Source organism: Quercus robur, chromosome 6 (genome assembly GCF_932294415.1).
Source record: "Quercus robur chromosome 6, dhQueRobu3.1, whole genome shotgun sequence".
Lineage (NCBI taxonomy): Eukaryota > Viridiplantae > Streptophyta > Magnoliopsida > Fagales > Fagaceae > Quercus > Quercus robur.
In genome coordinates, this window is record NC_065539.1 from 40,900,480 (window position 1) to 40,927,790 (window position 27,311).

Consider the following 27,311-nt stretch of genomic DNA (forward strand, 5'->3'; position numbering starts at 1 on the left):
AACATTATATATAGTTAAATTGAGCATTTTGTTCACAATACATTTTAATGTTTGATCTTAACTCGTTTAATACTCAAGCTTAAACTTGTTTGCTGAACAAATGAAAATAAACTTTTTTTTTTTTTTTTTTTTTTTTTTTCCGAACCAAGCTTAAACTATTCATGAACCGTTTGCTTCGTTACAACCTCTATCCATAATTCAAATACTCCACCACCCAAGGCCCCAATATTATAGAATTATCTTTTACACCCAAAAAAAAAAAAAAAAAAACTACTGTTTAACACTTTAACTTGCTGCCATTTCCAGTTATTGGTGATGATTCAGATTGAGTATTTTTAAAACTAAAAGTTCAATTTCTACTCAAACCTGGTTGAGAAGCCTAGAAGTCTAGAACCGAAATATCATTCCTATCGAGAAACAGTTGGACACTCATTTCATCAAGAGCTCAACACGCACGGCACCTCCACTCCTTGACTCACTCGATCCAACAGTGCTCCCATCCCACGAGCATCAACAGCGTCGTCTTGGTCCATGATTTCTGAGTTGCTTCCATTACTACTTCACCAAAAAGTTGTGTATATCTAACCATTCTCAACCTTTCTTCAAACCATTAGCACATATTCCTTGGTGTAAACAACAATAAAAAAAAATGCTGGTGAAGCTCCAGCATTTAGATACCAGTTGCTTCCACGTACTGGATTCTACAAGAGCCTCACCCTGCATAGGAGTTTCACTTTCTCCACTGGACCATGTTGAGCTGATTACCAACAGACACAGAGAACATAAAGTTCTTCAATGTCCCATTGGAGAAATTAAAAGGTTTGATGTGTCCCATGAAAGAAGTGGTGGTGTTGTTCATGAACATGGATTGAAGAAACCCAGTTTGGCGAAAAACCCAGATGGGAAACAGAGAGAACGCCGTAGGGATAGTGGTAGACTTGTGAATAAGAGGGATTTTGGTGTTAAATTCAGACTGGGAGGTGGGAATGGATTATTGGAGAAAGTGCACCCTAGGTGTTCGACGAAATGGGTCTCTTATGGTGGATGCATTCCTGCGATTTTGCAGGCTTTGGATACGGTTCAGGATTTAGATGAGGCTTTGAGGCCATGGGAAGACAGGATTGGTAACAAGGAAAGAAGCATAATTTTGAAGGAGCAGCTGAGTTGGGAGAGGGCTTTGGAGATTTTTGAGTGGTTTAAAAGGAAGGGTTGTTATGAATTGAATGTGATTCACTACAACATTATGCTTAGGAGTCTTGGGAAAGCACGGAAATGGAGATTTGTGGAGAGTTTGTGGGATGAGATGAGTGTTAAGGGAATTGTGCCGATAAATTCCACTTATGGAACTCTGATTGATGTTTACAGCAAGGGTGGGCTTAAGGAAGAAGCCCTTCTTTGGCTTGATAGAATGAACAAACAAGGTATGGAACCCGACGAGGTTACTATGGGGATTGTGGTTCAGTTGTTTAAGAAGGCAGGAGAGTTTCACAAAGCTGAAGAATTTTTCAAGAAGTGGTCATTTGGTGAATCTTTGAGGCATGAGGGTAGCACTACTACTACAGCTATTGCTGAAGTAGGGAGTTCTCTGCATGCTCACACTACTTTGAGCTCACATACGTACAATACATTGATCGACACATATGGGAAGGCTGGACAACTTAAAGAAGCATCTGAAACTTTTGCACAGATGCTCAAGGAAGGGATAGCTCCAAACACAGTGACTTTCAATACAATGATTCACATTTGTGGCAATAATGGCCAACTAGATGAAGTGGCTTTGCTGATGCAGAAAATGGAGGAGCTCCGATGCCCACCTGACACAAGAACATATAATATTCTCATTTCCCTCCATGCTAAGCATGATAATATAAGCATGGCGGCAAACTACTTTGTGAAGATGAAGGAGGCTAGCCTCAAGCCAGACCTTGTGAGTTACCGCACCCTCTTGTATGCATACTCAATAAGGCATATGGTTCACCAAGCTGAAGACCTACTGTTGGAGATGGATGGAAGTGGTCTTGAGATTGATGAATACACCCAGTCAGCTCTGACTAGAATGTATATAGAAGCTGAGATGCTTGAGAAGTCATGGTTGTGGTTCAGGAGGTTTCATCTTTCAGGGACCATGAGTTCTGAGTGTTATTCTGCTAATATTGATGCATATGGTGAGCATGGCCACATTTTGGAAGCTGAAAAAGTTTTCATTTGTTGCCAAGAACAGAAGAAGCTGAGTGTCCTTCAGTTCAATGTGATGATTAAAGCTTATGGGATAGGAAAGTGCTATGATAAAGCATGTAGGTTGTTTGATAGCATGGAGAGTTATAGTATAGTTCCAGACAAATGTAGCTATAGTTCTCTAATACAAATTTTGGCTGGTGCTGACATGCCACACATGGCAAAACCCTATCTGAATAGGATGCAGGAGGCAGGACTGGTAAGTGATTGCATCCCATATTGTGCTCTGATATCGAGCATTGCAAAATTAGGTCAGTTGGAAATGGCAGAGGAACTATATAAGGAAATGATCAGATTTGATGTGCAGCCGGATGTCATTGTCTATGGGGTACTGATAAATGCTTTTGCTGATGTTGGGAGTGTAAAAGAAGCTATGAGTTATGTCGATGCAATGAAAAGGGCAGGTTTGCCTGGAAATACGGTCATATACAACTCCTTGATCAAGCTCTATACCAAAGTTGGCTACTTGAAAGAAGCAGAAGAAACATACAAAATGCTTCAATCATCAAAGGAGGGTCCAGCTATATATTCTTCAAATTGTATGATTGATCTTTATAGTGAACGATCTATGGTTAAACAAGCAGAAGAGATTTTTGAGAGCTTGAAGAGAAAGGGAAATGCAAATGAGTTTACATTTGCAATGATGTTGTGCATGTACAAGAAAATTGGGAGGTACAAGGAAGCCGTTCAAATTGCAAGACAGATGAGAGAACTGGGACTTCAAACTAATTTGTTGAGTTATAATAATGTGCTTGGGTTGTATGTGATGGATGGCAGATTCAGGGAGGCAGTGAGAACCTTCAATGAAATGATAGAAGCTGCTATTCAACCTGATGATTGTACATTCAAATTACTTGGAGTTGTTTTGGTGAGGTGTGGAGTTCCAAAGCAAGCAGTTGGCAAGCTGGAAGTAGCAACAAAGAAGGATGCTCAGAGTGGTTTGCAGGCTTGGTTGTCAACTCTCTCATCTGTAGGTAAAGTGGATGATTATGCTGACATATGAATATTTTCTTTGGAACCAGTGTTTTGAGTGTGACCTTTCTGATTAAAGGTTGCAAGATAAAGTTGATCAATGATATTCACATGCTGACCTGGTTGAGATCTTCTTAACTGTATTTCTTGTTTGAAGCTGAAATGAAATGTGAATTTGAAAATGTCCATGATCCCCTGTTCAACTTCCGTATAGCGTAAACCTGAAGGCACTAGATGGATCAGAGAGAAGTCCAACAAGAACATGTACTGAGGGTCTGAGGCTGTGAGGAAAAACATATTGCCCTTTTTTTGCGTGTAAGATATGGTCTTGTAACAGTTGACTGCCTGAGCAGTGTATGTATACCCAACCCCAGTGTACTTAGAATAAGGCTTTGTTGAGTTGTATTGAACATTTTGTAAATCCACTTCTATTAGAAGCCTGCATGGCATAGTAACTAAGAATGCCAATGGTATCCTCTAATGATGTAACAGAAATTTCTCCAAGTTTTATTTGAATGTGACACCACGTTAATTTGGCCTGGATAGAGAGAATCCATTTGCACTATTAATATGGAGTTTTATCTAAATATTGCCCATCTTCAAGCTTTAGGATCTTCTTCTCTATTATTTTTAGCTGATATGAGCAGGGTGTCAGTTATTAACTCACAGGTAATTGCTAATATATCTAAAATAACTGTGTTTTTGTAGCTTTTATGTTGGTTCTTTTTATTGTTTTATTTTTTATTTTTAGCAAAGAAAATGATAGCTGTTTTTATTTATTCAGAAGAATCATATGCAGAGCTATAACAAGATGCAGAGAAGAAACCCAAGAGGTTCTTCTGGTCAGTTAAAACATCAAAAACCTAAACAAAACTACAGCTGAGGAGAATAGTTCAGGCAAAGCCGAGCATATATGTCTACATGCATGCAGATGCTATTGTACATAAAGCCACATTATACACCTGTATGTCATCACAAACTCATTATTAGTACTATCAATTTCTAGAAGTAGAAAAAATATCACTTATCATTAGTAGTGCAAGATATATGCTACTAAGCTGCTGACCGTACGGATAGTTGTTCCTTTGCTGGCATTGCCTTCACATGTTCGCTTCCTGGCAAGGCATTTTAATTGTGCAGGTCTTACCAAGGTGAGGTTTTAGCCATTGTTCTTTCCAATTTCAAACTCTATCAGAAGACAAGAATTTCCAGTTATATTCTTCTCACAATTTCACACAATGAATGAGATTAAAAGTTATCATAATATGGTAAAACTTATGTCTTCTGACAAAAATGAATAGCTTTTAATAATGGACTCTTAACTGCAAACTCTTTTTGATCTGAAATGTGCTCTATTGCATTTTTTTATCAGTTATCTGATTGGTCTTCTATTTAATTTTTGTATGCATCTTTTGAGGCTTCCAAACCGTAATTATGGTAAAAAAGAGTTGGATCTTCTTGAATATCTTCTCCTTTCATGTGTAGATGGATTATACTTATAGTATGAATATAATATTTTTATTTTTTATGAACTACTTGTTAAATTTTTAGTGGGTTGTGTCAATAAGCATATATAACGTTCATCTTTTCCTGTACTTTTAATGTGCAGTCCACGCCTAACAAGTTTGTTTTCGGATAAAACTGGTGCCTGTATTAGGATATCTTCAAAAATTGAATATGTTGAGGTGCTTTCATGTCTTATGGTATGTCACTGTCATTTTACGTGGCAGTAGTTTAGTAAAATTGTGATTTCATCTAAAATGGTCTTTATGAATTTCATTGGCTTTTCTTCCTCAATGGAGAGCAGAATCTATCAACATTTCTACTAGTTGATTGGGAATAGTCAAAGTATCCAACTTACCGCTGCATCATTTCAGAACAAATTTCTTAGGTCAAGATAAGTTGCTTGCTTATGAAGAGGTGTTTTGTTCCCGGTGGTTGTGGTGGGTTTTGTGGGTATTGTTGATGGCGGTGGTGGTGGGTTTTGTGGGTTTTTTTTTTCCGTGATGTTGGTGGGTTTTGTTCTTCGTTTTTTTTTTTTTTTTTTTTTTTTTTTTTTTTTTTTTTTTTTTTTTTTTTTTTTTCTTTTTTTTTGGCTTTAAATTTATGTGTTTGTGGGTGTTTGGTGGTATTGGTGGGTATTTGCTATTTGGTGATGATGGTGGGTTATTGGTGGTAATGGTTCTTTTTTTTTTGATAATCGGTGGTAATGGTGGTGGATGATTGACTCTTTTTGTGTGTGTGTGTAATTGTTTTTGTGTGTGTGTGTGTGTGTGTTTGGTTGTGGGTCTTCTGGTGGTGGTTTGGTGGGTTTGATGTAATGATCAGTGGTTCTATGGTGGTATTTGGTATGGGTTTTTTAGGTTGTTTTTGGGTTTGTTGGTTGAATATGGTGGTTTGCTTGGTGAATAGTGGTGGTCTATGGTGGTGGTTTGCTGAGTGAATAGTGATGGTTTTGGCTGGTAGCAAAGGGAAAAAATGAGAGAGAAAAAGATTTTTTATTTAACATTATTTTATTGTGTAGTTATTATTTTAATCGGTTGTATGAAAAAATAAAAACTGGAATGTAGGATGTATTGTAAAGTGAGTTTGTATAATAGATAAAATAGGTGTTTAAATGGTAAAATACCAACTTTATACAATCCCCAATGCTAGTGCTTAGGACTGTCCACGGGTCGATTCGGGTCGGGTTTGTGCCCAACTCGGAACCGACCTGATGGAATCAAGTTTTGGAAAATCTCACCCGCCATTGACCGTCGAAGTAAACAGGTCGGGCGGGTCGGTCAACGTCTGGGTTTTGAGAAAACTCAAGAAAACGGTGAGAAAACTCGAGATCCAGCGAAAATCTCATCAGAATCTATGAGATTTCGCCAGATCCGGTGGTAATCTCATCGGATTTGATGAGATTTCGCTAGATCCGGTCAAAATCTCACCAAATCTATGTGAAATATCGCTTGATTCTGGATTTTTTAGTTGAGATCTGGGTTTTTTTTTGCCGGATTCTGGAATTTTACTCGTCGGGATTCGGGTTTTTTGCCAGAATCTGGGTTTTCCTTCGGTCGGTTCAGGTTTTTCGGGTTTTGGGGGATAGAAATCGAAACCAACTTGTCGAAGTCGGTTTCTGGGGGAGAAGACCGCCTTCGACCGTCGGAATAGTCGGGTTAGTCAGTTTTGGATCGGTTCTGGTCGGGTCCTCTGGGTGGGTCGGGTCTCGGATGAGTTTGGATAGGCCTACTAGTGCTCTTTATGCAACCTTGCTATAGGTAGGATGTAACATTTTTTGAATTTACATACCCGAAAGGAGCATGATTGGATTTAGTTGCTAAAATAGCAACCGGGGGTTTTTACACATGCCAATGCTCTAAGAGCATCCACACCAATTCTTCTAAAAGTTTCTATCTATTTTATAAAAAGAACTTACTTTTTCTATTTTATACAATCATTTTTACAAAATTCTCACATCAGATTGTTTATTATACATTATTTTATTTAAATAATCATTATTATTATTATTTTATTATTATAAATAACTTTATTAATATCTCTCTTTCATCTCAATCTCATAGTTGTAGATACCGTATTTTGTCCACCCTCGATTTGCATGTCGAACTCCGAAAATTTCAAAAATATTAACTTTTCTCCATGGGGCCGCGAAAACATCTAGATTGACGTGCGCAACCTATTCGAGCGTTGAAGCACTCAAAATGCTAGTTTACATCAAATTGACCAAAATGCCCCTGGTCAACCCTGAGTTGACCGAAAGTCAAAATTGGTCAAAATCATATCAAAAAAAAAAAAAAACATTTTTCATGCTTTTATATCAAACTCGAGTTGCTTGGAAATTTTCGTCAAGTTTGATTTGACTATTAGAATTTCAATTTCTTTAGTTTTCTAGAAACTAGACATTAAGATCTTTATAGGGACACCAAGATCAGCTCAATCCGAGTCCGATAAGACCTTCAAATATGTGTCCGAAGTTGAATTGGGGAAGAAGCCGAGATTGCTAATGTCAGCATTAGACCCAGTGGCCACTAAGTGGCTGTCGGAAGCTGAAGGGTCTTTTTTCAACTATTTAACCCCTAGGCCCCCCTTAGAAAAATAAAACAATAAAAAAAATAAAAAAACGAATTTGGGCATTTTTTGAGCATTTTTTCGAGTAGATTCTCTCTCTTTTCCTTTCTAATTTCTCTCCCAAACACATGCAAAAAACCTTTGATTTCTTTCTTTTCTCAACAATCAAGAGGCAATGTTCTTGCACTCTTTTTCCTTTCCTTGGTCTTAGGACCTTAAATTTGAGGTTTTAGGGGTGTAGATGTAGCTTTTTACCTACAATTTACACCCTTTGCTTTATCTTACTTTATAATATGCTTTATTGCTTTCCATAGGGCCAAAATAAGCATTTGCCTCTTTCGCCAAAACTTTCCAGCAAAATGCACTTGTTTTGAAACTATTTAGCAAAATGCCCTTGTTTTAAACTCGATTTTCTAAAAATTGAGTTTCAATGAAAAACTCGATTTTTAGAAAATTGAGTTATGTGAAATCAAACTTAAAAATAATAATAAGAATAATAATAATAATAATAATAATAATACATGTAACTCGAGTTCCTTGTAAAATTTCTCACATTACTCGATTTTCATCCAATCAAGTTTTTCATTGAAACTTGATCTTTTAAAAATCGAGTTTCAAAATAGGGGCATTTAGTTAGAGAGTTTCAGAATAGGGGTATTTTGCTACATCTTTTGAACGAAAGGGGTAAATGCCCATTTTGGCCATTTCCATAGTATATCTCTTGCTTTATCTTGCTTCCTAGCACGTTTTATAGTTTTTCTAGCATGTTTACTTGCTTTTTGCCATGTTTTATTACTTTGATGATGTTGGCCTAGCTTTCTTGGGCTAGGGTATGCCTAAATACTATGTTTGTGCTTAGATCTATATGCCTAGGTGCTTTTTGCTATGTTTGTGCTTAGATCCACATGTTCATTTGCTCCTTGCCATGTTATGCCTAGATCTACATGTTCATTTGCTCCTTGCCATGTTCATGCCCAGATCCATATGTTTATGTGCTTTGTGCCATATTTATGCTTAGATCTATATCTTGATGTGCTTCATGCCATATTTATGTAGGGATGACAATTTTTTCCCACCTTGCTTAACCCACCCCTCCCTGCTTCGCCCCGCAAAGGTGATGGGGCGAAGATGGGGCAAGATTTTAGCCCCGCACCACAGGGCGAGGCGGGGATGGGTTTAAACTTTTTAGACTCACCCCGCCCCGCCTCGTCCCACATTGTTAAGGTTTATAATTGTAAATTTTTTATACTCTAAAACCCTACTATTTAAACAAATATATCAATATTAGCTTATTTTATTCTACCTAATGTGGTTCTCTACCTTTCTTTTGTTATGTGCTATACTATGAGATTTTTTTTTTATGATTGTCTTGTTAAACACCTGGATATATTATTCAATTTTTTCTAAAAATTGATGGGAAAAATTTAGTTGTAATTTCAAGTATATTTTTATCAATGAAATAGGTTTCATTAAAAAAATTGTACTAGTTGTAGGGCAAATTAATAAAAAGGAGAGTTTTACGGGGTGGGGCGGGGCTTTGCAGGGCCCCAAGGGGCAGGGATAGAGTGAGAAAGTTTTCCCCGTCATGCGGGGCGGGGTAGGGCGGGGATGGGATAAGACAAAATCATGCGGGGTGGGGACGAAGACCCCATCCTTCGGCCCCACCGTGCCCTATTGTCATCCCTATGTTTATGTGTCTAGATCTACATGTTAAATGCTATGCCATGTGCTTTTATAGTCTTTTTGTCTCTTGATATATCTCTTTCTTGCATTTTGGCCTATAGGTAGGGTGTAGATCTAGATCTTGTGGTCTAGGCCTACATCCATATACCTAGGCCTATATCAAAGAGTCTGGATCATTTCCTTTATGCATGTGTATACTTGCTTGCTTTTATGCTTTATATTCATGTTTACCTGTCTAGATCTAGGTTTTGCCATGCTTGGTGCCCTCCGTGGGCTTGTGCTTGCTGGTCTTTAGGGCCACTTGCTTGTTTTTGGTTGCATTCATTTTGCTTGTGGCTTATTTGGTTGTAACCATTTGTGAGAACACATCCCCGTGATGTTGGTTTGCTTGCTGCATACCTTTTCTCCGCACCATGCAATATCATGCTTGCCTTGCTTGCTTTGTGCCACCCGTTTGGCTTTCTTTGCTTCTTTGTATTTTTGCACGCTTGCCTACATGTTTGTGCATGAGTCCTTGTGCTTGCTTGTGCCATCAAGCCTAATTCCTACTATCTCGTGCAGGTTCACACCCGTCTTTGATACATGACACCCCGAGTCCCTTTTAGGAATTTTGCTTGATGGCACATGTGTCGTTTGTACTCCAATTCAATGGAACTATAGACAACCGATCCAAACCTACATTTATCATCCTAGGACACCCTTTTTTGTTTGACAACATGTTTGTTTGCCCTTTCGTGTGCTTAGCATGTTTGTTTTCCCCCGTTTGGCTCTCTTTGCATGCTCTTTTTACCTCTTTGTTATCTCCTTTGCATGTCTGCTGGCTGCTTTCTTTGTTTGTTGCATGTACATGCTTAGAGCAAGGACGCTTGGAGTGAGGGCATGACTCCCTAGGCATGAGCAAAAACGGCAAGGATGCGAGCAAGGATGCAAGCAAGAAGACGCAAGCCCAAACAGGGTCATGTTTAGTAGATTAGGAGGTTTGGCCTCCTTGTGTGTTTATTTTTTTTTCCCTCTCTTAGCCACTTCTTTAGAGCATTGTATTAGGTTTATCACCCTTGTATCCAGTTTTAAGCCGCATTCCTAGGGTATGACAATGTTTGTTTTATTTTTCTTGCACCTTGCTATGCCATACCTTGTGGATGTAGGCATGTATCCTTTATTTTTCCTGCACTTTGCTTGGGCCGTGTTCCCTAGGTATGGCAATGTCCATTTTACATTTCATGTACCTTGTTAAGTCATACCCTTGGAACATTGGCAATGTCTACTTTACTTTCCCATTCTGTGTGATAGCATTGTGCTTGATGTATGTATATCTATATGCGCTTGTATATGGGTGATCGTGCACTTTGTATGATGGACTCTCGTGGCTAAGTGAGCGACCCTCGCTAGTCATGAGTTCTTTTGACCTTGTAGTGTGGGTATGTGCTCAAGGCAATTTGTTGTAGGTACATATTCATGCTTTATTGTGGGCATAATCATTGCGATGTGATTGTCTCGATCCATGTCACCAAAGTGACATTGGTTTCCCCGTGTATGCGACACGCATTAATATGCTTGATGCTTTAAGGGGCTTCAGCTCGTCTTGGCACGAGTATGTTGGCATGCGCCGTATACACAGGCGTGAAACCCTACTTGTGCGCACCAAACGCGAAACTATGCTAGATTTTCACCATGAAAATGGGGCGCCTTTGTTGCCATATTCTCATAGCAAAATTTTGGTGAGAATAGTGTTTTGTGTGCTATGATACGCTTGAGGCAAAAAGCTATTGCATTTCCGCCACAAAAATAAGGTAAAATGCTGTTGCATTTCGTCGTGGAAATCAGGCAACGATTCCAAATACACTAGGGAAGCATCGATCAAGATCACACCCTTTCCGAAATCAAACCTCAAAGCCCAATTTGTTTAAAGCCCTGAAAGTTAATGCCAATATCTCATTTTCAATTGTCAATGTCCTTAAATTAAGATTTTACCAAAACAAAGGATTATCCTTGGACAGGCGTTGTGGGGTGCCTAATACCTTCCCTACATGTAGCTAGACTTCCGAATTCAAGAATCAAGATTTTTTATCTATCTGTATTAGGTTAGAAAAAATGACATTTTTCTTAGCCTAGAATTGGTAATAAAATCAAATAGAGTCAGGTGACCAATCACACTTTAGAAAAAAAAAACCCAATGATTGGTGGCGACTTCACTTACCTTTGGTAACCCCATTAAAATTGACTCATTTTCTAGTCACACACTAGAGGTATACCCTTTTTCATAGCACTCAAGCTCCCAAGCCCGCAATTCTGTGGGTGCCCGTAATCATCATCGCGATGGGTGGTCGAACCACCACGAGGCATCGACGATGCTTTCTTTCTTCTCAAGGTGCTTTCTCTTTCTCAACTCTCCCTCTCTACCTCTCTCTCATCCTAAGCCGCCACATAGAACGTCATACTAACAGCTTCAACGACTACTCCAAGGTTATATTGGTGGCACTAGTAGGTTTTGAGGTTTTCTTATGGTTTTTTTTATTTTTTATTTTTTATTTTTTATTTTTTTTATTTTTTTAAAAATTTATGGGTTTGCTTTTGATTTGATTTTGGTTTTGGTTGATTTTGAGTTGGGTTTATGATGGGTTTTTTGGTAGGGTTTGTGTTGATTTTGAATTGGTTTTAGGATAGGTTTTCCAATGGGTTTGAGTTGATTTTGAGTTAGGGTTGGGATGGGTTTTCCAATGGTTTTGGTTGTTTTTGGGATGGGTTTTCCAATGGCAGCAAGCTCTCCATGGTAGTGGCGACGGCGGCAGCTTAAATTTGGGTTTGGGTTGATGGGTTTTTTGTTGAATTGGGTTTTAATTTGTTGAGTTTTTTTGTTAATTTTGGGTTTGGATTGATTTTTGGTTTGATTTTCCTTTGTTTTTGGTTGATTTTGTGATTGAAATATCATGGATTTTGATGAATTGTGGTGGTGGTGGTGATTAGTTGGTGGTTGGATGGTGTTGGGTGGATTTGTAGTAAACTAGAGACGGACACAAACAAAAAAGACGGAGAGAGGAGAGAAATTATTAAAATATTGTATATAAAGCTATAGTAACCGTGTATATTGGTTATTGTAACATCTTTGTATATTTACAAAAGTTTAGAAAGACTAATGTTTGTGTTTTCTTTTTAGCTGAATGGCTAATGTTTGTGTTTTTTGTGCCATTTTGTGTAAATTTTTACACTTTTTACATTTTACGATGATTGATGCAATTGCTTTTTAGGAGTGTACAATAGGAGTATTGCTTTTTTTTTTTATTGGAAAGGAATAAGGAGTATTACTTTAAGTGTGTACAATAGGAGTAACACACATGGTCGGGTGTAGATTTCCTCCCCCTTACAGCTGGTGGGACCGCGTATTTTTCCGTCTAATAGGCACTTTCCTACTGCATACATGTTGACATGACCTGTCACCTGCAAGTCCCATATAAGTTTGCTGCTGCCTTCGACTGATGGTAAGTACTAACCACTAAGTACAACGGACGATTCGATTATCAAAAAAAAATAAAAAAAAGGACGACAGACGATTCTGCTTATCATCATTCAAAGGAGCTGAGGGCTAGTGTGCAAGGAATATCCCTTATTAAGATGAAGCACACATGTGGAGAATGACAGATATGCTCACTAAAATTAAGTAATCTTAAAAATTTTAACATTTTTTTTTAAGTAGTACTACTGTTATAAACTAATTTATAATATTTTTACAAACTGATGATGTAGTCACTTTTTTATTAGTTTTGATTTAAGTCCATCAACAACATCACTTTTTTATTTATTAATAATCACTTATCATATCAGTAATTTGTAAAAAAATTTATAAAAATATTTGTATCTCTAGCAATTTTCTCTTTTTTTTTTTTTTTTTGGTTGTAATTTTTGCAATATAAAATAAATATTGGTGAGCAGCAATTAATCGGTTTTCATAGCAAGACATTATAACAATTGACAATTAAAACAAAACCTGCCTTACATAAACCTTCCCTAATAGCCTCTCTAATATTAACATGGCCTTTGCCGGCCAAATTAATCCCCAACTCTTTTTCTCTTTGGTGCACTGCAGCACTGTGTACTTGATCTCAAGGTTCCAGACTTCCCAGTTTTTAAGGCAAAGCATGTAAGATTTTTAATTACAGTAAAACCTATTACACATGCCATTTGGCACATACATCCACATATACCGGTGAATTTAAATCGAAATCGTGAGTTGAATACGCCAGAAGTAAATTGCATCTGTTATTAACACTGCCCTTTTAATAACATATATGTAGAGAATGACAAAAAGGAAAACTGGACTTGAGCATAAAACCAGAAGTAAATGGCAAAAGAACAAAAGAGAGATTACTAGTATTTTAATATACTAAACCTACTGATGAATTTGAAATACATGTACAAACTCATTAATTAGATCAACCAAGAAAACAAACCTTCAAAATCTTAAATCTTGCCTAATAAATCTAAGTAATTTGATGTACAAAGATCAACCCATTTTCCCAACATCATCATCAAGATATAAACAACAAAAGTGTCTCAACATTACATTAATAATTCTACCACCTCCGGCAAAATCAATTTTCCTTTGAAAATTCTTCACATTACATTAATATCATTGTTGTGCCAAGCAACAACAATGTCTTTGTCTTCAAACCCAGCCTTCAAATCCTTCCATTGATGCTCCTCAAACTCAACCCCACCCTCCACCACTTTCACCTCCACCAACACCAATTCAGGCGTCATTTCCACCACCCCCACCAACAAAACCACCCTCCCTTTCCCCAACCCTACGCTAAAACCACTTTTCCCTTCTTCTACTCTATACCCTAATCTCCCAGCCACTTCTCTCACTCTCTCTCTCACCACATCCCCTTTCACCTTCGACGTAAACAACAACCTCTTCTCTCTCTTCCCACACGCCGTCGTTTCCATAAACAACCCGGACAAATCCAACCCAGAAGACAACGATATAATCTCAAACGCATTCGTACACGACATGTTGTACTCGTACTTCCAACTACTCGATTCAAACACACTCTTCTCTTCCACTGGTCTCAACGATTTCTTAAACCACGAGTTTTGCATGAGGCTCTCGATGCTCAATCTTGTATCGGGATTCGGATCCAGAAGCTGAAATATAACATGCCTCGCCGACTTCGAAAACCAATCTGGGAACCGATATTCTCGTCGATGGATTTTCTTGAACATCGTAACGATGTTACTGTCATCGAACGGAAGATAACCTGCGAGAAACACAAAGAGAATAACCCCACAAGACCACGCGTCGGCTTTCGTCCCATCGTAGCCGCGCCGCCGACAGACAACCTCGGGAGCCGTATAAGCCGGGGTCCCACAAGCCGTATGAAGCAAGCCATTTTTGAGCTGTTCGGGCAAAGCCGAGAGACCGAAGTCGGAGACTTTGAGGTTTCCGTCCTTGTCCAACAGGATATTCTGCGGCTTCACATCGCGGTGAGCGACGCCGTTTTTGTGACAGAAGCTTAGAGCCGAGACGAGCTGGTGAAAGTATCGGCGCGCGGCTGGCTCGGCGAGTTTGCCTCGGCGCGAGATTTTGGAGAAGAGCTCGCCACCTGTGGCGAGTTCGACCACGAGATAGATCTTGGTCTTCGTGGCCATGACTTCGTGGATTTTAAGGATGTTTGGGTGGTCGTGGAGTCGTTTCATGGCTAACACCTCTCGGATTATCCGAGGTTCCATTGCGGCGTCAACGGTTTTCGACTTGTCGATGATTTTGACGGCCACAGAGGTGTCGTCCTTTAGGGACTGGGCCTGGTAGACCTTGGCAAAGCTGCCACGGCCCAGTAATTTTCCCAATTTGTATTTGCCAAGAAGAGTGGTGGATGGTGGTGGTGGCGGCGGCGGCGGTGGGATCCCTTCCATCGTGGTGGGTGGACGGAGAGGGTGGGAGTTTTAACTTTTAACGAGGTAGTGGAAAAAGCAAAACAGTAGGCCACAATGCACATCAATGCTTGAGATTTTGCTTTTATAGCTGGGTTGATAAAAGAGAGAGAGAGAGTTCTAGCTGAGTTGTTGGCTACCACTGGCATTTGCTCAATTCCAGGGTTGTTTTTTACTTGTGTTTCCCAAATTACCCTTTTAGTTTTTATTTTCTCATTTGTTTGTGTTTTTTTTTTTTTTTTTTTTTCAAACTGTTTTTGTTTTTCCTTAAAAATCCCACCGTTCATAGGTCTTTGGTTTCCATATATTATGGGAAAATGTTTGAATCAAATTGGTGGATTCAGTTTGATATTTTTGGTGTTTGCAATCGGACCTGACTAGACATTTATCTACTTTCTTGCTAGATAAGAATATGCTTACAAAATTTAAAAAATTTTTTTTTTTTTGAATTTGTAATTCGTCTTTCTACCCATGTTTGTTTTTTTTAAAACAACTCAGACGTAGATTCTGAGTCAGAAATTTATACAACTAAATTGTAAAACAGGAAATCCAGTCAATTTTTCTCATAGTCAATTGAAATTTCTTACTTTCAAGAGAGGGGAGGATTAAATTTTAAAATCAGTGTGTACATGCTTACTAGACACCATGTCACAATCATTATCACTATCTTTGCCCTATTTGGTAGCCTATTTTGAGCAACATTTTGAGCATTTCAAACACACTTACACATATTTTCATATACTTTTTCACCCACACGTATATAAAAAAAACACTCAAATAACATTATTCAAACTCCTCTACCAAACACCCCTTAGTCATTAGGTATAGATTTACATTTATTCACATTCATTGAAACATAATCTTTGTATATATATATATATATATATATATATAGGTTTTTTATCTTTTTTTATTTATTTTAAGAATACTAAGTATTTTTAATACACTCCCTCGGATAATGTTTTTTAAAGAATCTTACAGTGATATATATTCGAAATGACCTAACTCTTAAAAGTGATATTTATATAATAAAAATTCTAAAATGAACCTATAACATGGAAGAAACATTTAACTTAAACATAACATTAAAAAAAAAAAAAAAAAAAAAAAAAAAAAAAAACATGAGAAATAGGACTTGCAAAGAAATAATTTTGTCAAACTCCTGTTCTAGCATTTAGCCAATTGCCCTTTTTTTAATCTCAAGTTGGGGGCGCACAAAGAAAATGAAAACCTAAACACGAAAAGAAAGATGGCTTGAGTTGTGAAAGGTACTGCCACTAAAAACAATTAAGACCGTAATGCCAAAGCTTTTAATGGCGTAAACAAAAATATCAATACTGTTTCTTCTATTTAAAGTAAAAAGCTGCACAATTCATCGTTAATAAAGTTAGAAGGTGATGCTTTTTTTGCTTATTTAAATCCCATAAAATTTTACGAAACGTCTAATCAAAGATTAACTGGCTATCACTAAAAAGCAAAGCTTGGATTAGTCAGAGTCAGAGATATTTTTAGCGGACCATAATGGATGCAACTTGCTTAGCCTGGCCACCCCCACCCCCACATCACCTCACCTCACCTCACCTCACCTGAAAGTCGGTCAAAATCACCAGGTGATATCACGTTTCTCCTATTAAATTTTCACGGGGTCTATTGCCGAAACTTCGTGTCTTTTTCTCTATGCAAAGGTCAGAGTTGTCAGACTAAAAACTCACACAAGTTCACGAGCTAGAGTAATAGAATATAGCGTGTTTGACTCAATAGCTTATGTAAAAGACCAAGGGTGTTTCAGTCATTAACTGTATGAGTGGAGAGTTTGGTAGACTACTGGCTGCGCCGTAGAATTGTTGAGAGACTCCTGAAATAGGAAATAGTAGCAAAATATAGGGTGGGGTCCGCAATTTCCCAAACGGGCGGGAGAACGGAGGTGTGCGTTCTCTTGTAGAGTTGTTGTTTGATCGTTGATGTACATAAGTCTATAATTAGGGCCGGGGGGTGGGGGTAGTTTGGCACTTACACACTTAGCACTTGCACTGTCTTCGCATCACGATTGGACTAAGTTCACGGTGGAAGGCGTGCCATGTGTACAAACCAGTTGCCGTTGTTTATTCTAGACTGGGTCCATCAGACAAGTCAATAGAGCTTTTCTTTTTATAATTCGGAAAGAAACATTTGAAACCATTCAATTTTTGTAGACTCTCGAGATACTTAAAAGAGTGAGAGATTGTGCCGCTTTCACCCGTCAATATCATGCGTGCCCATATGAAAACAAACATAAAGATACATTTGGAGCAGATGAATACAGACAATTGGGTAGTATTTAAAAAAAAAAAAAAATGGAAGCGAATTCCCCTTTCTTTTCTCTTTTTTTAGGCTTTTGTTGATGGTACGTGAGGGAAGAATTTATATAATCCCACTACATTGGGAAAAAAATAATAACACTCCAATAATAAACAAATATTTCTTTAATTGAATGTTGTGTGATTCTTTTAAAAAAATTGATAGAGTATAATTAAAAAATTTAACCTTTTTTTTAGAAGAATTAAAAACCTAACCTTAACTTAACCAATGCATTAACTAGACCCTTTTTTTTTAATAGGTTGGAGTGAAAATTTGATGAATAAAAAATAAAGGAGAGAAAAGGGAGGAAAAAATAGTTGAAGTGACTGTGTACTTGGGAGGGAAGAGGGGAGAGAAAATTGGTGGAGTTCAGCTGTGTTTTCCAGAGTTCACCAAAACTCAATCTCCCCAAATTAGGGTGATTATAAGAGGAAAAACAAGGAGGCTCCTTGTTGCATTTGGACAAATATACCCTAGCAGCAGGTACATTATGGACGTTTGGGGAATGGAGCCTTTTGGCTCTTTCTCTGGTGGTTTCCTTCTTCTGTTTTTTTGGTGAGTGCTCATATGTTTCTTTCCTCGTCAGTTTTGGTTGGTTTTTGTTATTAAAAAAAAAAAAAGCCTATGGATTAATTTATTATTCTTTTTTATTTTTTTTATTTTTTTCATTTTAATGAAGTGCCCATTTATACACAATTTTTTAAAGTATATAATGTGCTACTTTTTGTTTTATTTAATAGGGACATGATGATAATTTTACACAAACTCTATTTTCAATCCTCTCATTTTTCATCTGAACCAAATAAAAAAGTTTTCCATCCCTCCACTTTTCCACCCTCCCAACCAAACACAAATGAGGGGAACTAATATATTTTATATCCTCTCACTTTTCCATTATCTCTCCATTTTCTACCCTACTACTTTTTCATCATCTCAACCAAATAAACCCTTATTGTCTTTAAAAGAAAGCATGCACTCTCTCTTGTTTAATAAAAACATAACATCATTAGATATGGTATGGACTACAATTTAGTGATGTTTTTGGGTTATTCCACGAAATCCATGATAAGGGTATTTCAATGAAGAGCTGGTTAAGACCTAGAGTTTAATACTTTTAGTTGTGGATTTTGGGTCACATTGATGAATTGTATAGAGTTTATAGTTGTTATGGGTTTTTTTTTTTTTTTTTGGCTAGCTATTACGTTTACATTTTAGGAAAATGTCTCCAAACATTTTTATTTGTTCAAAACTATCATATTTATAGTTTTGTGAGATTGCTATATACTTTTTACTCAAATAAAAAACTCATTATGATATAAATATCCAGGAAGCTTGTAACTCAATAATCTTACTAAAATTTTCCCTTCAAGAGGATTTGGATTGGTATTCCTCCCATTCATAGCAAGAGAGGGGAAAAAGATATAACATATATACACATATATGTATTTTGCTCACACAACCTCTCTCTCCCTCTCTCTCAAGTCTCAACCACAACATTCAACAACCCTCCCGTGAAAACCTTGTTGTCCAAATGACATCACTCCTTCCTTGTTATCACCATGTCCATTATCGTAATACCTTTTAGAGGTTTCTCTCTTCAATGATATGAAGTTGATATTGGAGCTCATCGTCGATCCATTCCTTTACATGAATTTCGTTACCATCATGTGATGGAAAAGCAAAATAATGAGGTGGTCCCGTGCAATGAATTGATGACCAGGTTTACTTCGAGCACAAGGAGCTCAAGGCCAAGGTCACAACTCTGTTCCTTGTCATATAATGCTAGTGATATAAGTGTTTGATACCGATATTTGTGTTATCTTCTCCCAAATTTAATTAAATTAAATCATATGCTCCGTTGATTAATACAATCACATGATTTTAAATTAATCAAGTAACCTAAAGTACAACATATAAGAAATTATGCCTAAGTTATATATATGGGCATGTTTACATTGAATCAAATCTAACTTTATCCCATCAATATATATATATATATATATATGCTTTATTTAAAAAAAAAAAAATCAAATCTATGCACCTTATAATCTTTTTTTTTTTTTTTTTCAGGAACATCTTTTTTATTATTTATAATTCAATAATTAGGAGAATGAAAACCTTATAATTGGAAATGCAAAAAAAATATCAATTGAACTACATGACTCTTACTATACACCTTATAATTTTGATTTAATTGTATTGTTAAATATTTATGAGGCGTTGTCTTTAAGATAAATTTCGTTCATAATTGGTAGAGTGGGCCCTTAAGGCCACTAGAGGGAATTAGATTTGACATCAATCCCATATCATTGTCTTAAATTTGGAAAATATTATATATTATTGGAAGAGTTGAAAAATATTATGTTTAGGTAAAATAATAAATAATTCCAACATAAGCAAGGAGCCTAATCAACGATTGCTATCTTTGATAATTACTAGTTCATCATTATTGTTGTAAACTAATAATAATAAAAGAACAAAACAAAACAGCGTGACATCAAGGATCATGTGATACTCTAAAAAAAAGTTATAGTCTAATTGTAAGACATTTTTTATGGTGTATGTGTGGTTTGAAACCCATCTCTCACTTCCCCACTATCTATTTATAAATACAAATTAAAAAAATTTGTGACATCTTTTTATGAAAAAACCGTAAGTCAATGCCAATATAGAACCATTATAAATCATGTTACACTGTAAAATAAAATTACATATACACACACATACACTATTAATAATAAGATTCCTTATTTGGGTTTTAATGTTTTGTGTATTAAAATACCTTTTCACAAATTTTTACTCTCTAAAATACCTATATTTTCTAGTTAAATAATTTTAAATTAAAAAACACAAATTGTTGCATTCAAAAAAAAATTAGTTAAAAGAATAATTTACTATTTTTAAGTTTTAGGCTTTTTCCTTTATCTTCTCTAATCAGCTAGAATAGTGTTGATTTTTTTTCTCATTTTTAAACATTATTTCACGTACCTCTTTCTTAATACACACGATTATTTATATCACTTTTATAAATAATTGTGTGTACAATAAATCACAATAACTACATCCTTAAAGTATGTGTTAGTGTCTTATACGCTTATTGATAAATCTGTACAAATGATATTAGATTAGATTAATCACGCTTTGCCATTTGATCATGTTGTGAAAAAGGGAAAATTATTAGATACTCCTGGAATATCATAAATGTGTACTCCCCTATCTCACATGAATGGTGGGTCTCACCATGAATTTAATTAGTAGGACTCACCATTAATGTGAGAGGAGAGAGTACGCATTTATGATATTTCGGGAGTACACAATAATTTCCCGTGAAAAAGTGTGAAATATTCACGGTAAATGGAGATCATTTAATTTTAAAATGAGAAATATAAGCAATCTTGATAAGTTGATGGTATGCGAAAATGATTATCATTCTTCCTAGTTCCTATATATACAAGAATATACCTTTAAACTTTGGATATCCCAAATAAGTGCTGATCAACGATTCCTTTTTCAACTGGTGGCCAATTAGTTTGGTAGATCAAGGAGGCACTTTAATTAATTGATAGTCGAAGGAGACAGATGTTTTTGGAAGTATTGTTTACCTCATAAAAAATTAAGATATCAAAATCACATAGCATAGTAAAATACAAGTGGGAATGTTATATTCTAATTTGAGGCATAGACCTTACCATTTCACATGGATTGATTGGACGGCCTTCTTCATTTGGATCAATAAGTGCAATATCAACACATTATTAGATGCCAAAGTGCCTCGTTGGACCATGGAAATCAACTTCACACTATAGAAAGATCAACAATAACTTTGCTTAATTTTGTACCATAAGACAAGCTAAACAAAGCTAGAAACTTTTTTCTCATAAAAAAATTAAAAAAAAAAAAAAAAAAAAATGCTGGAAGCTTTTTAGGCAAAACAGTGTGCCGCAAAATGGATGAAAGTGACTCTTTTTTTGATAAACAGATGAAAGGGACTCTTATGTCGACGTAAATAGCAACTTAAAAATAGCAATGTGTGCCAAAAACTTTGCAGTTAACTAGTTAGCACATTTTGGTATTTTCAATGAATACATTTAAAATTTAAATTCATTCCTAAACTTATCAAAAATTAGTCAACATCTTAGAGTCCGTTTGGAAACAACTTATTTTGCTAAAAAATGAAAATACTGTAGTAAAATAATTTTTAAATGTGTGAATAGTATCATAGGACCCATTTTTAATATTTTTTTTCTGAATAAAGTGGTTGTGGGTCCTGTGAATAGTGCATGAACAATGCATAATGTCTCCTGAACAGTGTAATCCGCGTGCATAAAAAAAAAAAAAAAGGAAACGCCAAATGCAGATGCTGGCTTTTCATCCGGATCCAAACATATACTTAATATTAAAAACTAAAAATTAAAAAGAAAAATGAACGACCAAAAGTACCGATGCTTAAACAAAATTTTTTCTTTTTTACAGGACTCTTTATTGGTGGCATTTCATGCATCAGTTTTATTTAGCATCCTTTTTATACTTTATGAGATTCACTTGTGGATGAGTCCGCAGAAACAAATATTGCGTACAGCTGATATATAAAATAATTTGACTTCTCTATGAGATGTTTGAACTTTCTTCTTTGTGATTATACTTTACATACCCATTTTACATGCAAGTTAGATTTGAGCTTATATGGGAGATAAAATAAGTTATTTAACAGTACATCTACATGAAAAAAATTATGAGTGATAAAGGTACAAGTTTTGACATCACCAATGTTAGAGAAGGGGAAATTGATTGCAACAATGTAAAGTTAACGCAAGATGTACGCGGAAAACCCTAAGAAATGGATGAAAAACCAGGGTTTGAGCAAGAATGTTCAGTTTTGTATTATATGGAAAGAAGAGGTAAGTCTTATACAATAAAGGTGTTCTTCCTTTAAAGAGAGACCTTATTTTCTACCTTCCTATTTTATCAACTTTCTACTCTCTTCTCAAAAGATCTACTTGGGTTCTTACCCTAAAAGTCCAGCTACATGTTTCTCTTATAATCTGAGGAATATGACTGAGTACAAAGACAGATGTCAAGTCATCATTTTCTTTTTTTGGACCTTTCCATAGCTAGGGTACTATTTAGTGACTGGAGGAGAGAGAAAACGCCAACATGGCACTGTGGCATGTGGGCAGGTGACTTTGCTACTGTTTGGGGAACAACTCTTGGACAATGAGAGCGACATTAGGAGTACTGTAAGTGATACACGTGTCTCTAAAGTGGTCCAACATGCATTCAGCCAATAAGGGGTGTTCTCATAACTGCCGACCTTAGAAAGTCACTATCTCCCTTTTTGTGAGTGCTTGAGTACCATGTTAGATGCATATCTTACTTCCTTCCCAAGGCAATCACACCTTTGGCATGGGCCAAGGATGAGATTTTGTAGCCAGCGCTTCCTCTTCCTCTGCTCACAGCCACTCCACATGTAGGGTCCAGATCCAACCACATAGACATTCCCCCATGCCTTGGTTGGTGGAATGTACATTAGCCACCTAACTATTAATGGTGTTTAATGGTTAAGGCCTTTGACAGTCACATTGGTTTAGGCATTAACACTTTGGTAATCATACCTTGTGACATTTGAACATGGACACATGGCTTGCAAGGGTGCTTTTAGCCGTTTTGGCGTCTCTTCGTTTCTTGCATTTTGGCAGACAAACATTACTCCTTATAAATTTCATATCTCTTCAGTTAACTATAGTTGATGATTTAAATAAGAAAGATCTCTTCTTCATTCTTCTTTCCTTCTGTATCTTCATACTTTCTCAGAGAAAACCTTAATCTGCACAAAATGTCAAATCTCTCTTTCGCTAGTTTTAACTCCCCAATACACACTTTAAGCTTTTCTGAGGGTGCTCCGAGCTCCCCAGACAACAACATTCCCTCACCACCACCAAGTCCTGTGCATCCTCCTCTCCCTCTTCCTATATTCCCTTTGCCTCCTCAAGTCTTCATCCTTAGGGAGGTTCCTCCTTTCAACTGGAGCGAGGATGAAGAAGAAGACTCGGAGGAACTTCGGTTGCGAGCTGAAGAAGAAGCTGAGGGGGCAGAGTACAATGCCTTCATGGCATCTTCCTCTAGTCAGGTTCTGAATCCAGCGCCTCAGACCCCTCTGACTCAGAGAATTCAAACTCCTCTGATAGCTCTGACTCAGGGGATGATAAAGGCGAGGAGAAGGAGGACAAAGAAGAGGGTGTTGAGGAGATGGAGTATCTGGTTCTAGATTATCCCCAAGAGGACTCTGGGGATGACACGGATGCCTATGCACCGTAATCTACTTAATTTGCTTGCCATCAATCCTACAGCCCTTTTTTTTTTTTTTTTTTTTTTTTTTTTTTTTTTTTCGGGTATAGGAAAGGGGTGATAGGTCACATGGGCCAAATCATGTAAATCCCCTTTCCAATTTTGTAATATTTAAATACAAATTGAATATAAAAGAAAAATAGTTTGTTTTCATTATATGTTAACAATTATGTACTTACATGTATGTTACGCCTTATGTTTATTTTATCACATATAAAATCCCTACACAAAGGCATAAAATGTAAACATGTCAGTTAATAAAAATGAAACAAAGTAAATTGAACCTGTTGGTGAGGAGTCATGCCTTTCCACTTTATCTGTGAAGGCGGTTTCCTTGACTTTATCACCATCAACTACTCCTTTATTAGAGATTCAGTTTTTTCCCCTTGTTAACACGTGTCAATTTTGAAAAGATACCTCGTTTTTTGAATAAGCTCTTTTTAGAGGGAAAAGAATAACTCCTCAAAGTATAAAAGGAAAAGAAATATTTTACTTCCTTATTTCTCTCATTTCTTCCTTATCTTCTTCTCTTTCAACCCAAAACCCAAAATCCTTTCTAGACACAAAACCATGGGTGCCAAACGTGGTCTGAGATCCATCTTTGCAAAATTTTTAGAATCTTCACCTTCAAATATCAATAGGCTGTTGCTAGGAGGAGATGAAAATCCTTCCACAGAAGAACAATGGATTATTCCTCCCTTCTTTGAAGATCATCTGTTTGACAAAAGTCTTGATTGGGACTCGGTTCCTTATTCTGAAGATCCTCCCTATACAGCATGTGGAGAGCCTGACAATCTTCTGACAATGGATATGGATTTAAATCACATTCTCAGGCTTGGCACTTGTAGAAGGGAATTTGCTCCCACCATAGATGTGGTCTTCAAACACTTCTGTTTCTAGAGGTTGGAGAAGTTGGTGTTGAAGGGTGTTGGCTCACCCTCCCTTCATGGACATTCTGCAAAGGGTGCATCTTGTGCACACAGTTCTTGTGTTTTCTAGCTTGGAGACTAGCAAGGACAGTTAGAGCCTTCTCTCTCTTCTGTATCAGTAGAATCCCACTATTCACACCTTTTTCACAAGGTGTCAAGAAATATCTCCATCTTTAGAAGATGTCTATAAGATATTGAGACTTCCCCTGTTTGGAGATGGTAAAGTAGTCAATATTTCTTTGTCTCCTAATGAATCTAAAGCCGTGAAATTCCTTGAAGATGTAGTGAAGAAGACCTTAAAGAAACCAGTCTTGAAGGCAGCAAGAAAAGGGAAAGTCCCCAATGAGGAAGTACCAGAAGACACTAGTGTTGGTGAAGACAAAGGCTCCAGGGCCAACTTTTGGGGATGGATCAGGTACTTTTAGAGGGAGTATGCTGATGGCGTGGATGAGGAAGCCAATGCAGATTCCCTGAAGGAGGGCACTAACTTTGTTGTAGGAGAAGGTAACTCTAGTTTTTATGAACTTAAAGCTTTTATTGCTTTCTTATTATCTTGCCATTTGTTTGAGGGATATCCTCATGAGAAGATTTTAAGTAGACATTTTCCTCTAGTTGTTAAGTTGGCCAAATGACACTCCTTTCCCTTTACTCCTTACTTTTTAGAAACTTCGTATTCTCACCTAGACCATTTCACTCTTGACTTGCAATGCTCATAGGGTAGATTTCAAGTAGAAACTTTTATACTTGTTGCCTTTTGGTAAATATGGTTGTGGGAACACTTTAGGAATAATGCACCTATCCCTAAGGTGTTAAGCTCTTATAAGACCAGCATACCTGTTGGAAAAACACATGGAAAATACAGTTTTGTATCTCATACAAAAACGCGCAGCGGAATATGAATGGATCTACTTCATTCATGTAAGATAGCATGTAACATCTAAGTTTTGGAAACAAAGAATGAGAGAGCGTACCTTGATGTAGTGAAATTCAAAACAAATGAAGATTGGTCTTAAGATGCCTTTTAATCTTCACTCCAATTCCACAGTGTGCCCAAGATGTGTGGACTCTCAATCAGTTCTATATGTGATCTTTCAAGAGAATAATCAAGTGCCTCTCTTAAGAAGAACTCTTATACTTTCTCTTGTTTATCACATATATATTTCTGCACTTAGCAGTTACATTTATTTAATAACTCTTATTAAATAAATAACTAATTATCTAATTAGGTTAGCTTTTTTGGGGCCAGTCCAATTGGGTTTTAGTGTGTGGCTTGGAGTGGGACCAAAAGGGACAATAGGGCTTGGGCTGCTTCTCTCCTAGCCAATGACCTAAGACCTATCCCTTCAAGAAAGGAATGAATATTGTCCTGTTGCTGAATTATCATAACTATTTCTTCATTTGGTAAGGGTGGAGGTGTTGAGTTACTACCAACCATATTCTCAGCCTCTTCTTTTATGGGATCCCCACGACCTATGAAGAAAGTCATTACCACCTCTGGCTTACGCACCCTCAGGTCTGCCTTCTTCCTAGCTTTGATAACCAAATCACCCATGAAGAAAGTCATTGCCACTAAAATGAGTAAGAGGAGGCCCAAACGCATGAATGGACAAGCTTTGGGCCTTAGAAAAGGAAGGAAATGGAAAAGGAAAGCTCAGCCTAGCCTTTGTAAGAAGAGTTTCCTGAAGAACCCAGAAAGGGACTAGACTAGGATACCTTGGGACTACCAGAACCATGGGATCCTCAGGAAATGCAGGAAGGGATCAGTTGGGATTTGGACAGTTCAAGGGAGCATGCTCATGGACACAAGGTGTCACAGGGTCAATTTTTCTTTTAAATTTTCTGCCTGTGATGGCACTAAGCGTCTAACTTAGTGACAGCCAACACACCACACACACACTGCAGGAACATTCAGAACAGAATTATCAAGGGAATTCACCCACACACAGCACACACAATATTTACAGGATACCAACCTCAACCTTTATTACTCAATATCAAGTACAAAGGAAGCCTGAAGAATACACACAAAATTCTTTAAGCCAAAATTACACACTCTGCTGTTGACATTCCCAATAGCCTAGGATAAATGCACAGAAATAATTGTCGCGGTAGTTACTGCCAAGTAACTGCCCCCTTGTTTAGGACTTGCTATCACATGTGGTCTGACTTAAGACACCTTCAAGTGATGCTATCTTGGCCTGCTCTCCACGTTTCTAGCCCTTACTCAACAGGTCTGAGTATCAGGAAAGTTAGGAATTGCTTGATAACTGCTACTAACTGCCATTGCACACTCTGTACATGCCAGCCCATGTCTCAGCACATTATAGGGCTTTTGCCCATGCTCCAGCAACCCACACACAATTGTTCCAGCACATTTTAGAAGGCTTGGCCCCTGCCCAAGCCTTTCTCATCAGCATCACAACCCACACAGCATGCCCATTTGCAGCACATCAAGTAACTGTTATCAGCCCACTCACACAAGTCCATGCATTATGCTAGCACCAACCAGCCCAATGCCTTACATAGCATATCATCATCACAGCAGCCTAGCACTGCCTTGCACTCAAGCTACCAAGCCCACACACAAAGCAACCATTAGCCAAGCCACCAATGCCATGCACCATCTCATAGGGTCAGCACCACCTGCTACTACCCAACATCAAAATCCGTCTCTACCCATCATGGCCCTCCTCTGCCATGGCCTTGGGGCATCATGTGGAGTAAGGTGCCTCCATATGCTACCCCTCATCATGCTCATCATGCTAAATCCAGCACAGAGACTAGGCTTGTCCCCCTCAAAGAGCAGTTAGG

General features: G+C 37.3%; 2 protein-coding genes across 2 annotated transcripts; one reads left to right on the forward strand and one right to left on the reverse strand.

Annotated features, from left to right (window-relative positions):
* The first annotated feature begins 234 nt into the window (after positions 1-234).
* LOC126688758 (pentatricopeptide repeat-containing protein At3g23020) lies at positions 235-3,752 on the forward strand. Its single transcript, XM_050383571.1, has one exon. The coding sequence runs from the start codon at positions 650-652 to the stop codon at positions 3,236-3,238; it is 2,589 nt and encodes an 862-aa protein (XP_050239528.1). The 5' UTR covers positions 235-649; the 3' UTR covers positions 3,239-3,752.
* A 9,554-nt stretch (positions 3,753-13,306) lies between these two features.
* Positions 13,307-14,988, reverse strand: LOC126688764 (CBL-interacting serine/threonine-protein kinase 7). The gene has a single exon (XM_050383580.1). It carries the CDS (start codon positions 14,869-14,871, stop codon positions 13,570-13,572), a length of 1,302 nt encoding a protein of 433 aa, XP_050239537.1. The 5' UTR covers positions 14,872-14,988; the 3' UTR covers positions 13,307-13,569.
* Between the last annotated feature and the right edge of the window lie 12,323 nt (positions 14,989-27,311).

Bases quoted from the DNA above. Each gene is read 5' to 3' on its own strand.
- LOC126688758 (XM_050383571.1), top strand. From the start codon at position 650: ATGCTGGTGAAGCTCCAGCATTTAGATACCAGTTGCTTCCACGTACTG.
- LOC126688764 (XM_050383580.1), bottom strand. From the start codon at position 14,871: ATGGAAGGGATCCCACCGCCGCCGCCGCCACCACCACCATCCACCACT.